Consider the following 16,456-nt stretch of genomic DNA (forward strand, 5'->3'; position numbering starts at 1 on the left):
CCCAATTTCCAAATTTGACTCAACTGTGAATACTAAGGAATCCAAATAAATGTTAAAATGCTCCCAATGGACCCCCACAAACCACACCCCAATGGACAGCCTACACTACCGTATCAGTTATTGGTTTGACCCCGTTTGCAGGTGTGCTTGGGATCATTGCTTCTTCATACTTTTCATATATTCCCTGTTAATCTACAGATATCTGTTTAAATTGGATGTTGGGAATTGCTGTATATTTGTGGAATATTATATGAATTCAATAAATTTAAATGGTCAATTTTGGCCAATTTCTCACAGATCAGATCCTCACGTTATTACCTTAATACTAACCATTTTGTATTATAAATTGAATGTGGTACAATGTAAATAGAGCATCGTTTTTACACATTTATTTGGTAACTGCAAAAAGATAAACCATTGAACCAATTTTATTGTGTATTAGCTATTTGTTAAATGGATTACGGGAAGGTTAAGAGTGAAACACACGCTACACTTTAGCTGGAAACATTGGCTGAGATGGCACACCTTTTTGGATGCCAGCCCAGTCACATTTTGGACTTAATTCTTTGGCCCTCGATTTGAAGATGTTGTGTGACAAATATCAGCCCAAAGGCGCTGAAAGCGTTCTATGAATGCTGAGAATCTGGAGTCACAAGAATTTCATTGTGCAGGGTGACGCTGTGTTATTCGGCACATTTGACAAAATAAACTTGAAACTTGTAACTTGAATTGGCTGTCAGATTGTTCCAAGAGAGGCATGATCGGTGTGTACAGAGTATTTTGATGTAACAATCTCTCATTGATATATCTGAATACATCAAGATAGGTCACTGGGGGATTTCACCCACTCTGCCAGGCTTCTGGGTGGCATGGGGCTCCCTCTATCATGTGGCACGGGGTCCTCTGTAGGCAAATGCCAGTTGTGAGCAGATGTTGTCCTCATAACAGAAACAGGGGCAGATGTGACTTGCTCATCCAAATGATCTCCAAAGCGACCTGCACAATGACTGGCACAGGCTCGGTCTCCGAAACTCAGGCATGATGTCGGCGTGTCTTCACGCTGATGCAGACGAGAGAGGGAGACACCCTCACTCATCAAGTCTGAGTTTAATCTGAGGTATGGCTCACTTTCGTCTACTCCAAGACCCAAGCTGGCCAGACCCTCCCCACTTCCAGCTTCAGCGTTCGCCACATACTCTCTGTCTATCAGACGGAGTGTGGGGAAGATGGTGTCTAGCTCTGGTAGTGGCGGGATCACATCACTGACACAGCTGTGCGAATATTCTTGTTCTCCCCTGTCGGCAGCTGACAGGGGCATAATGTCGTGATAATTGACTTCTGATTGGGCCACACTGTCAGAACCAACCCCAGCCTGGTCCAGGCTGTTGAAAACCCTGACAGGCTGGCCGGCACTGTGGTCCATGGGGTATCCACATTTGCTGGCTCCCTCCATTAAACACATGGCCTCTTCAGGGCCCCCCGGGATGCATACTGGCTCAGAGATCCCGTCCGTCACAGCAACGTCTGGAACAGGGCAGGCGATGCTCTCTAGAGGGAGTGAGAGGAGAGGATCAAAATGTATCACAGTATCGTCTCCTTCACAGTTTGTCTCTCTAACGTCAATCAAATCAATTTCATTTAGTAGTTCATTAAATGCATTAAGACGTCACCAGATTTCTTCTTTGGAGAGAGTAGACGCTGAGGCCAGACTCTAGAGGTGGGCCTGTCATCCTGCTCATCCTCTGTACGGGCAGGTGGGTCTCCGCCCATGACTAAACCCAGAGGCACCGCCCCGACCCACTGTTTGGAACGGACACACTGGAGTACATCCATGATCCAGCGAACCTCTCGCCACACTACCTCAAGACGCTGAACAGGGCAAAGGGACGGAGGCAAAGGACAGAGGCAAAGGGACAGAGGCAAAAGGACAGAGGCAAAGGACAGAGGCAAATGGACAGAGGCCAAGGACAGAGGTAAAGGACAGAGGTAAAGGACAGAGGCAAATGACAGAGGTAAAGGACAGAGGCAAAGGGACAGAGGCCAAGGACAGAGGTAAATGACAGAGGCCAATGACAGAGGCAAAGGGACAGAGGCAAAGGGACAGAGTTAACAGAGGGCTCATTTTCACACATAGTCTCCTTTTTGATACCCATTTCCTGGCTCTATATGGACAGTCTACCTGTGAGAGCTGAGTGATGTGACCGAGGCGTTCTCTGGCCTCCTGCACCTCCTTAGTGTCCAAGGCTTCTCGCAAAGCCTGCTGGGACAAATGGGCGTCCAGCTCTAACCGAACCCAGACCTGACAGTACTGAGACAGGAAGTCTCGCTCGTATGTCCAGAAGTGTACTGTGAGATGTGAGGATTAGACAGAAGCTAAAGAAAAATCTATCCACATCAACTGAACATCACCGAGCAAATAAGTAAGTTGTCAGATCTAGTATACTTTGTCAAACCTCAAATTTTCACTCTGATAAAACCCTGCAATTCACGCTCCCCTCTATTCAATGTAATCCCCAAATGCCTTATATCAGCAGATTCTTTAGCGTGTGACAGTCACTGTGCACTGTCTATCAACAACTATGATATATTTGTGTACATTAGAACAGGTGAAAGTTTTAATGTGACCTTAGCTTTTTGCTTAATATATCACTGGGAGCCTAAATAACTATGTTGTAGAGCCTTGTGACTCTACAACATAGTCTCTGTTAGTTTACTCTCTCCACTCCTACACTACATTACATAAATTACTCCATCTTAATGAAATTACGTCTCAAATTCTAAATGTTTTCCCATGAACTCAAGCTTGGCAACAATACTTACCCAGCTCAAAGATCTGTAAAGGCATTGTGAGGCCTGGTTCCTTGGTGTCAACCACAGGCCAGTAGCTGGAGCTGAAGTCCTCACTGGGGGGCAGCAAGAGCAGCATGGACGCTTTTTCCCCAAACTGCAAGAGCTCCCGAGTGAATACCCCAAACTGATACGCCTGTAGGAGGGGAGAGTGGAAAGGAGGATGACCCTAGTTATGGGCACAGGTAGAAAACACTGAGAAAGAGACAAAGTTATAACAACAATAATACTGAGAGCAAAGAAAGGCAATATGACATCACACACACTATTGTTGTATTTTACTGACGCATTGCTGTATGCACTAAAATAACACTTGTGACACATTACTGTAAGTCAAATGACACTTGTGCAAATGTTAGGTAAGTGCTAATAACAAAATATTGGCCCAGTGGATATAAATATTTCCTGACTATTCAGAGCTAGTTCCACCAGATTTGTTTGACTGGTGTGAACAAAACAGCTGATGACAGGGGAAAGACCATGTGACTGCCTGAAAAGACAGCTGACAGGAGGAAACAGAACCCACCAGGGCCTGGTATGGGTTAGCTAACCATGTCAGCCAGATGCAAATACCCACAAAAGGCTGAGGCCAAAAACACCCCTTGAGTGACCACAGACTCTGCTGAACATAAACTGCCGCAGTGCGGGTTCAAATCCAACCCACTGCCCTTTCAGTAAAACATAATCCTCCATCAATCACCACTTCCCTATCCAATGAAAACATACAATTCCTGAGAAATACAGCTCTGGAAAAAATTCTGAGACCACTGCACCTTTCCTTTCCAAAAAAAGAAGGTTTTGAGTAATTTGAACTCTTCTGTTCCTCATTTAAAACCTTCCTTTTGGACTTTTTTGGAAAGGAAAGAAAAAGGTTGCAGTGGTCTCTTCATTTTTACCCGGACCTGTATTTTTGTCTACAAAGGAATTGTATGCTATTTAGGACAGGAAAGTGGTGATTGATAGATGATTATGACAACTGGGTGGACCATCTCTCTGCTGGAGGTGATAAACAGAGCATCGAAGTGAGAAGTGTCCGCCCAGACAATTGCTGTCCAAAGTGCGTCCACCACCAATCAGGGCAAACATGGACGTCCCTACGTCCATAATGATAATATTGGCATGTACAAGATGCCTGTCATGGACATTTTCAAGATAAGAAGCATCTTGATCGCCAAAGGTATATTCTCTTACAAAAGGCTGGCTGGGGTTACAATGAAAATGTCTAAATGTCGGGGCAACTCAAGTCCCGGAGTTGAGAACCACCGGTTCACAACATATTTTTGCATTTTGTAAGCACAGTAAGCTGGAGAGTAGCTGAACTCTCTGTTACCCTGTAGAGAGGGATGTTGAGCTTGGTCAACAGGAGGTTGATGGCGGTTCGGAGAGACCTCACAAACTCTCCCAGGTCAGTGCCGTCCGTAGCCGTCGCGTCCTCACCCTCGGCGTCCTCACCCTCGGCGTCCTCACTGGCTGTCAACGTGTTGTGGCTCTGTAACCACGTCCATTCATCCCTAACAACAACGGTGCCAATGACGAAACGTTGATTATTAGCAAGGATTTTAGTACCTAGCCGTATTTTCACTATATCATTCAGACAGTCAGTGTACACGGTAGTGGGCGCCAACTCAACGGTAAGCTCTGTGAAAATGTGTTAGCTAGCTAGCCGCGTTACCGGGATACATGGGAATTGAGGCGCACTCGTGCGTGGTGCAGCAGGTTGGGCAGCGTCTGTGGCACTAAAACCCGGATCTGCTCCACTGTGCTGCATAGTTTCAAGATGCCCACGTACAGACCAGGCTGGACCCAGCGGGCACTGCGCCTGTGGTAGGACAGCTTCTCCTGGTAAAGGACAGAGAGGAGGTTTATTATTGTCTTAGCACAGCAAAAGGATTACTACTGTAAATACACACAAAGACATAGTGGACCGGGGCGAAAGGTCACCTTGAGCTGATTTGTGAGGATGTCCATGGCTGTAGGTTCAGGGTGGAGAGGTGTCCTGGTCCGGTTCATTTCCAGCCGGGCCAAGGGGACCCAGTGAAGAGGGGGTTCCTGGAGAATGGGATGGGCTGCACAATCTCTCATTGTAACCAGTAGGACATTACCCTGCCTGTCCTTCAGAGGCTCATAATACACCTGTCCCAAGTCTGCTGTCCCCACAGAGGACTGCAGAGGTACGCAGTGAAGAAGAGAGGGAGAACAACATGAGGATATCGGTACAAGACAGTACGGTTTAACATCTTTGCTAGGTGCTTGATTAATGAAGAAACCTCGTAGAGTGACACGTCAGTATATTTCACATTTTATATTTTTCCTCTCACCTGTAGTTGAGCCACGGCCCGCAATATGTTTTGCCGGTTTTGAAGAAGGGACGACGAAGAGGAGAGCGCGGTGGAGAGGGCCTGCTGGAGCCAGGGCACCTGTTGCCACGCGCAGGACAACTGTACGAAAAAGACGGACAGGAAAAAAACGGAAATGATTGGAACATACGGAATATTTTACAAGGACATTCCAAGGCATTCAGCGTGACTGACAGCTAACCTTGGCGAACCATAGAAAGTCCTGAGTGATGGAGGTGGAGCAGCACAGGATCTCCACCACTGGGAGCTGTTCATCTGCTGTGACCAGGATGGTTTCCTTGTTGTAGAACACAGTTGCCAGGTATACACCTCTACAGACGAGACAGACAGGAAGAACAGAGGAAGAACTAAGGAAAGACTGTATCATCTTTTCAACCAGTTCCACTTTGCACAGCAAGAAAATAATCAAACAGGAAATGCAAATTATTATGTATGTCTCTAACTCACCTCAAACAGGCAGTGTTCTTCAGAAATAATTCAAAGGTGCCTGTTTTAACTGAAATGGTGGTGGTTTGCTATTCACATTATTAATCTGTCAGGTCCCAATTTTTTGTCATTTATCTAGTTGGGACTTTCTCACCCCCAATTTGTGTATTATGTATGAGCAGCCTGAATATACCTTGGAGGTGACATTTTTACAATTTGTGAGATTTTTGGTCTAGGGCAAAACTTACTCCAAATATGAGTTGTTACTTTAGCTGGTGTTTTGCTTTTAACACATTCTTTTTTAAAACATTAAAACATGGTGAATGGTTACGTAACTTGACATGTTAATCTTGGCCACCTCTCCAACTTTCTCAAAACCCATTGGATGAGAAAACAGAGGTCCCACCCCACTGACCTTCTCCTCCAATATGTTATGAGATGGAGACAAGGAGCTATGACACAAGGATTACATCATTGAGACAAGGCCAAAGTTGTCTGCAGCATTGCTGTCTCACCTCTGTAGGAGTCGGACAAACTTGGTGGCTGACTGGAAGAGCAGCTTCAGGCCACGAGACATAGATAGGCGCATATTGCTGGGACTCTGCGGCTTCGAGGTCTCTGTTGGCCGCAGGAAAAAGAGATGAGACATGGGTGGATAGTATTATTTTGAGAGATCAGTGCTGTTGGACATATTTTATAAGATACATGTATTGACTCTGCCGGGCTGCTAAGAAATCATTTGAATGGAATATGCATATTTGAGGGTGCAACTGGGATACTGTGTCAAAGTGATGGTTATAGTTGTACACTACCCAAGCAAAAACCTCTGTAGCGTGGCTCTCTGGTCTGCTCCAACAGTCTGCTTACTAGAGTTTCCTTGTTCCCACTCAGATGTTTCACCCCGATACACTCCTTCCAGCCTGCAGAGGGAGACAGAGCCATGACAGAGTGATATTCATTGTGTAGCGGCAGGTCTTTAGAGCCTTGGGCAGATCTGCCCAAATCCCTTCCCTAGAAAGCTACCTTCCTGAATGTTCTCGCCTACTCTAATTTAGCCCAACTCATTCTAATAATTACCTGGGTGACAAAGCTAAATCAGGTTAGTCACGATTGGGATTGGTGACAGAACATGCAGGAAGGTAGATCTCCAGGAACAGGGTTGGGCAGTCCTGGTCTAGATTCTAGTCAGTGGTGTATTTTTTCTGTCTAATAACAGAGGTTGGGAATTAAGAAGCTGATGCTTGATATGGATCAGCGTTCACATTTAAGCTCTGAGTGGAGTGTTGATGTATATGTCAATATGGGTGAGAGGAACCTCAGTCTGCAGATCCATATACTCACTGGAGGGGGCAGCACTGACTGGACTGGACCTTTGAGGTGGGCCCCATCCCTTCACATTGTAGGCGCTCACTCTCACAAAGCAGTGCACTCCCTAAGAGACCAACACATTATTGTAATGACAACCTTACAAAGACTGTCCATTCTAGGGCAAATTCATTTACATGCTACTTATTAATTTACACAGTTTACAGAGACAGCTGAGGTAGAGTCAGTCTGAGCCTGAAGGTGTTCTGGCTCAGGAGATGTGACCGGGGTCATAGGTGTATCTTACTGTGGTCAGTCCTGTGATGTTGTGGACAGGGGTCATAGGTGTATCTTACTGTGGTCAGTCCTGTGATGTTGTAGACAGGGGTCATAGGTGTATCTTACTGTGGTCAGTCCTGTGATGTTGTAGACAGGGGTCATAGGTGTATCTTACTGTGGTCAGTCCTGTGATGTTGTGGACAGGGGTCATAGGTGTATCTTACTGTGGTCAGTCCTGTGATGTTGTAGACAGGGGTCATAGTGTATCTTACTGTGGTCAGTCCTGTGATGTTGTGGACAGGGGTCATAGGTGTATCTTACTGTGGTCAGTCCTGTGATGTTGTAGACAGGGGTCATAGGTGTATCTTACTGTGTTTAATCCTGTGATGTTGTGGACAGGGGTCATAGGTGTATCTTACTGTGGTCAGTCCTGTGATGTTGTAGACAGGGGTCATAGGTGTATCTTACTGTGGTCAGTCCTGTGATGTTGTAGACAGGGGTCATAGTGTATCTTACTGTGGTTAATCCTGTGATGTTGTGGACAGGGGTCATAGGTGTATCTTACTGTGGTCAGTCCTGTGATGTTGTAGACAGGGGTCATAGTGTATCTTACTGTGGTTAGTCCTGTGATGTTGTAGACAGGGGTCATAGTGTATCTTACTGTGGTCAGTCCTGTGATGTTGTGGACAGGGGTCATAGTGTATCTTACTGTGGTCAGTCCTGTGATGTTGTAGACAGGGGTCATAGTGTATCTTACTGTGGTTAGTCCTGTGATGTTGTAGACAGGGGTCATAGTGTATCTTACTGTGGTCAGTCCTGTGATGTTGTAGACAGGGGTCATAGGTGTATCTTACTGTGGTCAGTCCTGTGATGTTGTAGACAGGGGTCAAAGGTGTATCTTACTCTGGTCAGTCCTGTGATGTTGTAGACAGGGGTCATAGTGTATCTTACTGTGTTTAATCCTGTGATGTTGTGGACAGGGGTCATAGGTGTATCTTACTGTGGTCAGTCCTGTGATGTTGTAGACAGGGGTCATAGTGTATCTTACTGTGGTCAGTCCTGTGATGTTGTGGACAGGGGTCATAGTGTCCACCACCTGAGCTGAGCCAAGTATGCATTTGAAGTCGGCAGAGGTGCTCCATTCCACTGCAGATGATAGGAAGAAGGACATAGGAAGAAGGATTTATCTATGATATTGACTTGCATTTTATTTTGTTTCTTTTATGCTTGTTATTATATTATGTTATTGTGTGTATCCCAACTGAGATCAGGATCTCATTCTCAGTGGCACCCTGAGAACAAACACCAGGTAATACAAGCAGTTTAATGAGAACATATTGTCTATTGAGTCGTAATTGCGCTAGTGATTAGAGCCAATGTTACAGAGTCGGAGAAGTGAAGTCCCACCTCTGTAGCGTGTGATCAATCCAGTAGTGGAACCAGCTGAATGTTGGATGGACACAAATAAGGAAGAGGCACTGGTCACTAACAGTGAGACACTGTTGGGAGGGCCTGGGAGGTCTGTGGGACACAGAGAAATGAAGATACACATCACCAATTAATGAAAAGCACAGAAAATAAACCAAGTCTATAGTTTTATCACCCCCGACCCCAAACCTTTAACCTGTGCAGCGGAAGTTCTCCCTCATCTTGCAGTACAGCTGGCGCCGTAGGGTCCAAATGTGAAGATGTCTCTGGAGGTCAGCTTGCCCCTGTGGCCCTGGTCCTGCTCGACCCAGTAACTCCTCCCTCCTGTCGTCCACCTGCCTGCCAGCCAGATCCACCAGGGCATCCAGCTTGGATGACCATTCATCCGGTTGACATACTTGAGTGTGTGTGTGTGTTTGGGGAGGGTATGCAGGATTAGCATAAACAAAGGGAAGGGGATATGAACTACAGTACATTTGTGAAACATTACAGAGGTCACCCCACCCCAGCCCACCCCCACCCCCAAAAAATGTATGCAACTGTTACTTAGCCATCCCTTGATTATACTGAAATCAACGTTGTGTCATTGCGTAAGACTCACAGACAGGGTTGTGTCTGGCTCCTGCCTTTGTCAACACATGCAGCAGTGGTGAATTCTGGGTAAGAGCAGCCACATCCAGAGGTACAAGGCCATGCTCACTCACTGTGTTCACATCTCTCTCCCTCTCTTTTTCCCAGTCCTTTTCTTTCTTCTCTCCTTTCTCCCATCCTCCACACACCCTGTCCCTGGACAGCAGGCTCCTCACCGCCAGGGTGTCCTCATTCTCCACAGCATCCCACAGGGTCGTGTACTAGCACAGTGAGGGAGAAAGGGGAGGTGGGGGAGTGACTTGAAAGAATTCAGGGTAAGAAAATACATCTGCATTCCCCAGAGTGGAACAGTGGGCAGGGAGCATGTATTTTTTAGGTCAGTAAAAGGGTTGCAAAGCTATTGGTAACCGGATGACTAGATATGTCAACGTTTGGTAATTATGACTCTATTACTACACGCCGCACACAGACAGTTTATTAGGTACACCACCCCATTCACAAAAATAGTTCACGTGGCCATGCCTTCCTATTTAAAGCAGATAGAGAAGCGCTGAGGCATTCGGTTACTTTTCGACTGATGGTAGATTGGCAGAACCAAGTGACCAGAAGCAGCTTCATCTTTGTACGCTCATCGTTTTTCCAGTGCACCTATTCCAAGATCTCAAAAAGAGTCTCAGAATAGTTCCAGGTGCATGACACCCAAGTGGCACCTGCGGTCCCCGGGCCCAACCCATATTTTGGATGAGAGTACGAGCGTGCCACTGTATCACCATGGACTGACATCTCTGTGGACACACCTCTGAAAACCCCTAGTATCTATACCTTGAAGCATTCCGGCTGTTCTGAAGGCAACAGTGGGTCTGACACAGTAGCACTGGATTGTTGTACCTAATAAACTGGCTACAGGGTTTATTAGCAAAATAAGGGAGATTTTGTCACAGAAGTAGCTCAAAACAGACACAAAAGAAAGTAAAAGTAAAATGATCTGGGAATGTCTTACTTTGGGCGTGGCCTTGCATTGGTTTTTAGGCATGTCTGTCTCCCCGGCAACAGAGGACTCTCTGCCCCTCAGCCTGACAGACAGGTTCCTGTAGATGCGTTTAGGCGAGACGGGACCCAGAGAGCTCCGTCGCTGCGGCAGGTTTTTCACTGACACAGACATAGAATAGATGGCACAGTGGGTAGAGTGGGCACAGCAGGATACACAAGTCACAGGGAACGGGAATGGGGCAAAATAGGATGGAGGAGGGCGAGATCACAAAAGAACAGACACTGCGAAGAAGGGAGGGAGAGGAGGAATGGAGGACGATGACAAGGTGTGAAATGAGTGCATTATAGGGCTAGAATGGAGTGATGTAAAGGCAATAAGATGAAGGAGGAAAAACATCAAATAAAAAAAAGGAAACATTCAGTTTAAATGTGACTAGCAGATAAAAGCTATTCAGCAATTTATCACTACTCAGAGTGAGTTTCACTTGTGGGCAGATGAGTGCTACATAAAGGTTAACCAGAGCATTCGAAAATAGAATTAGAAATCCAAAATGAAATCTTTGAGGGGCCTGTGTTTCTGTTTCAGTATGTGCCATTTAAAATTTGAACTTGACAATGTCACGGCGGTCTTGTAAATGTTGAGGGGAATAAATGATCCTCCCTATAGTAAATTAAAAAAGTAATTCATTGTTTTAGTGTTCTGACCTGCCCTTTCTTCAAAAACTATGTTTTGACCATAAACTTCTAATACACTTCTGCTAATATGTTCTGTCCCCCAAAAAGCTCAATGTAACATCCATAAAGTTTTTTTTTAAATTATCTTAGGTTTTCCAATATTCTAACATTTATAAGCCCACTTAGACTCACAAAAGAATGTAATTTACTATTGTTTTGTCCATTCTCTGAAAAGAAAGTTGTATACAGATGTTATGTTTTTAACGCTGCAATTACCCAGTTCCCATGCTTGAGTGCAGATGGAAAATGTTTCACAGGACTTAGAACATGCCTCATTCCTTTCCTCTTTTTTTTCCAGTTTAATGCATTATAGCTTTTCTTAGTCTCTGTAGAAAGCAATTTTACCATAATCTAATTAACTAAAAAATTGAATATTACGGAGTCCACAATCACAAATATGCTGTGACCACAGTGCAATCCAGAGTGCTGTAGTTAAACTATTTATCATGTCTTATATTAGTGTTCGATAACTGCCTATTCCTTTTTGTAAAATAAAAGGCAGCATTGTATCCTGTCTCCATCTTCAATCTAGCAGCCCACTTTCCATTCAAAAGCCCTTCTATTTTCTGTTCTGCTTCTGTGCCTGTGTATGCCCACTTTTGACATAACACTTTGAGCCTCTTCTCACCTGCTTGCCCTGCCAGCAGGAATCAAGTAAAAATAAGAGATCTGATTACTGTTATTGGTAGATTACTCTGGATTTGCTTATTGTGCTGTACATACCTTGTAGAAAATTGAGATTCTCTGTGGCAATAATGGACTATCCCTGGACAAAAATACTACCTGCAATTGACATTCAATTAAGTATTAAGTGTAGATTCCTCAATGAAGTAAAGTGAAAATAAACAATACAAATAAACCAAAATGATTAAATATAGGAAGATACTGTACAAACAACAGAACATTCCAAAAACATTACCATTAGCATGGCAGTTCAAACGCAACGGTTAATATGTAAGACAGTTGAAGCCCATTAATGAACAGAAAATGGAGATTGTAATTTAGTAAAATGATCAGTCAGAATACAGGCACCAAGCTCTTTAGTTAATTAATCCGTTCAGTGATAATTCAACACAAATTGAATTCCATCAGGTCTCTCAAATCCAAAACATGGAAGTTACTGCCGTAATCCAAAGTTCCCTGCCCTTTGCTTACTGCAATAATCTACCCGCATCCTTTAGTTTCCGTAACAACCTGGTTGTGTTATATTATTTGCGATAAGTTGATATGTTAAATTTAAAGTAAACAAGGCATAACCTACCGTGTAGTCTAAGCCTCTGCTTCTCTGTTGTCATTTATTTCCACACAAACACCATGAGCGCGTCAATTAAAGGTAAATAAATAAAATAATGATAGTCACGATAGCACTTCACCCATCCCTTTCAGCGCGATTAATCAACTTTCATTAACTTTCACTTCTCAAGGTCTAGCGCACATTATCCGGACGCTAGTCGTGACAAGGGTGTTATTTTATCTGGCTCGTGCTCCCGAATACGCGTGTTTCAAAGGGTTGACATAGATTGCATCCGTTGGACCCCGGGTCCCCCTCGGGCGTGAGCCAGGTGCTCGAGTTCAAAGATAATGGGCAAAATCGACTAAAACAAATTTGAGAATTAAGATGTAGGAAGAGGATTGTGTTCGTGTGTCGAACCAATGGCTTTATATAAAATCTAAAATATGTTCTCCCACTGAACACTATTTTGAAAATGATACTGCCTTTGTGACAACATGATTAGGTGGCCTATACTAGCCCACAGTTCAATTTAAGAAGGCTGTTCTTCCATCCAATCTCTTGCTTGACGAGCTAGACCGGTTTAAACCGGGCCATCTCAATAAAACTGTCATAATGTGTAATACCACCTCCTTCATTTGCTAAAGAATATATTAAATGTTTGATCTATTTAGAACACAACATTATTTTACAGCTAGATAGATATAGGCACACAACTTTAAATGATTGGCCAAATCTTTGCTCAGTCTATTACAATACGTAACGGCTATATAAATACTGTGATCTTTACTGAGTTGTTATCGTGGTCACCACAGACTTGCTGTATTGGTACCATCCGCTGAGTATGTCTTCGCCACGGGAAGCTAAATATCCCACATTTTCATTTTAGTAATCAAGCATTAAGACGCCTTTTTCCATAGCGAATTATAGGCTTTTACCGCACTCATCTATACAGCCTATAGTTAGGACAACCACCAGTAGGCCTAATAGAAATAACAGTGTTCAAGTAGCTATGCAGTCAGTGCTTTAACAGAATAAAAAAGGTAAGAAAGTGCAATCATCGGTTCACGAAAGGCAATGGTGTGTGGGGGTAAGCTATACGAAAAAAAGGCAGCGTGAGTGGAAAAAGAGAGAAACAGTCCACGTCCCCAGTGTAGATGGTGTGATGATATTACTGTATAGAAATATGCAGAAACTGGGAAAGACTACGCATTTGGGAGAAAATGCCACATATAATGTCCAGTTTTCGCCCAATTAAAATGCGTAATATGGCATTGTAATTCAAAGATTAGGATGTATTTGAAATTGCACTTAAGATTGTATGGGCCCCATTCCTTGTACAGTAGGCTACAGCACTATCAGATCAAACAAAAACCATATCGTGTAGGACGTACGAGTTGCTGATAGGCCTGCTAAAGCTAAGCACTTTACATAACGTTGAGACTGGCCGAAGTAATATATTAATATGGTTGTATTTGACAAAAAAATATTTATATTTTTAAATAATTTGGGGTTGACTATGTAAAACTGTTCCGGTTTTCTTACTGACTCGAACTTCCCAGAATTCCGTTGGCACGTGAAAGTAGGCCTGACTGCTTTATTGAATATTTTTTTTGGTGATGGTTTTATCACCTCGATAATCGGCAGTTCTGAAATTAAGACGACGTGCAACCCCTACACTTTCACACATTAATTTGTAATTGACTCAGGTAAGCTAGCTAAACTAAGGTGGTTAATCGTGAATATCTTAAATCATCTAGTTACCAAGACAGCTAACTTGCGTTATTAGCAACAGCAATACTCAGGGAGACGAGACATGAGGGGACACAAAACACCTAGTCTTTTACTGAATTGAACTGGATAAGACATAAACAATAACATGAATAATGGAGTTTTGTATTCACTTTCAGAGGAAAATGAATGGTGTGGACGTTGTTTATGAAAAGTTTCACTTCAGGCATGATCCGAAATGGTGTGAGGACATGGGCCAACCCGGGAATGGCGAGCTTATTATCTGCGTTGCATGTGTCATTGAGATGATGGAAAGTGACAGCATTGCGGTATGACTTCACAGATTCAAATAATTATTGAACACTAACTAATAGCATTTCTGCTACTACAAAAGCTAACATGAGCAGTCACCAATCCACCTGCCTGCGGTTCCATTTCTTAAGTGTCAGTAGGCAGTAGGGAAATCTCTTGAACCCATTGGAGGGGTTAAAATTAGAGACCTATTGCTTTTTTCACCAATGGGTATTTAGATGGGAACAATGCAGAACGAAAACAAATATATAATTGAAACACTTTCCACACAAGAAATGTTTCACTAGCAAGCATCACACCCCCTGTCCCACTAATGTTTTGCTTCTGAAGCTAAGCAAGGACAGTAGTTCATCCCAGGATGTGAATCCAGATGTTTCTGGAATTGGTGTTGAATGGCCAATGGCCAATTGAATGGCCTCTGCTCTATCTCAATTCCCAATGCCCCAGGGCAGTGAGGAGGACATGGCCTTGCGTAAACTGCTATCTTTAGGATGGAATGTTAAATAGGTGTCTATGGTCACATAATAGCCCATGCTCTGAGTAGGACTGTTAACCTTAGTGTCATGGCCAAATTGCCAATCTGGCCTTCACACCAACATGGCTATGTAATCATCCCCTGCTTTCAAGTGTCTCTTTCCTCTACTCTCCTACCCCTGTAACTATTCCTCATGTTGTTATTGTAAGTAAAAATGTGTTTTAAATAAGTAATAGTTTTAATATAACTTTTTGTACATTCGGTGCTTACTGGCAGTACATATTATAGTTTGTCAGCATAACAATGCAGGTTCCACATATTGTATAATTTTAACATATGTTCTTGTCTCTCCATAGTCTGTGAGGAAGTCTGTGGCCTTATCTGGAATCAGTAGGGTGCTGAAGGACAAACCTGGGGCTTTGAAGGAGCTGCTACTACAGGACCAAAGGGTCTGTCTGCATTTCACAGCATCTTTACTGAGTAAGACAAACACACCTACACACAGTCTTGGTTTATTGTACCATAGGGCTAGGATTTTTTGGGGACCTCATGCGAGAGATTTTTTGTTGGGAACATTTGTTTTGACCTCTTTCCACTTTTTCCAACTACATTGTGGAATTTCAACTCTGAATTTAGATAAACAGAATGTGTCAACTACAACCCCATTTCCTCAAAAGTTGGGACCCTGCGTAATATGCATATAAAAACAGAATGCAATGAGGTGCAAATCATTTAACCCTATATTTAATTGAAAATATTAAAATATTATAAGACAAAATATCAAATGTTGATACTAGGAAAAATACATGCCCATTTTGAATTTGATGCCAATACTCAGTTTTAGATTAATGGGAAGCAGAGTGAACAAAAAACGCAAAATGTTAATACTTATTTGATTTATTTCAAAAAGTTGTGGAACACCCTTTCCCCCAGATTATAAAAGTAATTGGCCCCTTAGACTCAACAATTAGTTATGCCACCATTAGCAACCTATGCTTCCTATAGTTATTGATCAGTATCTCACAGCTCCACAAATACATTTTACCCCACTCATCCATGCAGAAGTTCTTTAATAATACAATCTGGGAATTTTCGTGAATAACAAATTGAACATGTCGTTTTATGCATAATGTATGATATATTGTTTTATTATAATATGTAAATATAATCGTTATTATTTTTATTAAACCTTTATTTCAACAAGGAACACAGACTTACACCAAGGTTTATTTTATCATAGGTACTCTTCAACTGTGAGTGATGGAATCTAAAACAAAAATCTCGTGATGTATGACATACAATTGCCGCCAACATTTCCATGGAACTTTGTTGCAATTCTTGTGAAGCACAACCAATCCCATTCTGCTTCTCATCTTACTCAGTCTACCAAGAATTCAACATTGTAATCCTTATGCACCAGAAGTAACACTGTCTCTGGCCCAAAGGCGCCCAAGGCTCCAAGTCAACCACATTCATATACTAGCTCGCCAAGCTTGGACAGACCGTGAGCAGGTTTCGAACCCTGGTCTAATAATGGCGCAGCTAACTGTGAGGCTTTACCGCAGTGCCTTTCAGGAGCCCCAGATATTTCTTTGTGATGTGCTGTCCAATTTTGGAAAACAGTAATCTCACCACAAAGCACTCTGTTTTGTTTTAGGCTACTGAAGTTTTTTTTCTATCCTGAATAGTGTTGCCACAGTTACTAGTTAACTAATTTAGATTTAGACTTTATTAGTTACATTCAGCAGC

The 16,456-nt window shown here is 43.1% G+C and overlaps 2 protein-coding genes across 7 annotated transcripts in view; one reads left to right on the top strand and one right to left on the bottom strand.

The window, feature by feature from the left end:
* Positions 1–280: 280 nt before the first annotated feature.
* Positions 281–12,675, bottom strand: LOC105025764 (ankyrin repeat and fibronectin type-III domain-containing protein 1). Of its 4 annotated transcripts, none has more exons than XM_034295061.1 (19): positions 12,220–12,675; positions 11,682–11,741; positions 10,234–10,573; positions 9,244–9,493; positions 8,839–9,039; positions 8,622–8,735; positions 8,263–8,360; positions 6,972–7,062; positions 6,443–6,550; positions 6,146–6,248; positions 5,386–5,515; positions 5,166–5,285; positions 4,789–5,010; positions 4,520–4,686; positions 4,178–4,358; positions 2,821–2,983; positions 2,180–2,346; positions 1,671–1,869; positions 281–1,548 (listed from the first exon to the last, which is right to left on the bottom strand). In XM_034295061.1, exons 3-19 carry the CDS (start codon positions 10,393–10,395, stop codon positions 818–820), a joined length of 3,207 nt encoding a protein of 1,068 aa, XP_034150952.1. In that variant the 5' UTR covers positions 10,396–10,573; positions 11,682–11,741; positions 12,220–12,675; the 3' UTR covers positions 281–817. The 4 variants fall into 4 exon arrangements, with proteins under 4 accessions (XP_034150952.1, XP_034150953.1, XP_034150954.1 ...); XM_034295063.1 differs by having other exon boundaries at positions 366–1,548; positions 10,234–10,382; XM_034295062.1 differs by lacking the exon at positions 11,682–11,741.
* A 1,088-nt stretch (positions 12,676–13,763) lies between these two features.
* Positions 13,764–16,456, top strand: part of LOC105025796 (meiosis inhibitor protein 1) — a 31,663-nt gene continuing 28,970 nt past the window's right edge. For all 3 annotated transcript variants that reach the window (XM_029123341.2, XM_034295059.1, XM_034295060.1), the window contains exons 1-3: positions 13,764–13,898; positions 14,100–14,249; positions 15,064–15,187. In XM_029123341.2, the coding sequence (XP_028979174.2) occupies positions 14,106–14,249; positions 15,064–15,187 (268 nt within the window). In that variant the 5' untranslated portion in view covers positions 13,764–13,898; positions 14,100–14,105. The remainder of the gene's footprint in view (positions 13,899–14,099; positions 14,250–15,063; positions 15,188–16,456) is intronic.

The sequence above is a fragment of the Esox lucius genome, chromosome 11 (assembly GCF_011004845.1).
Source record: "Esox lucius isolate fEsoLuc1 chromosome 11, fEsoLuc1.pri, whole genome shotgun sequence".
Taxonomy (NCBI): Eukaryota; Metazoa; Chordata; class Actinopteri; order Esociformes; family Esocidae; genus Esox; species Esox lucius.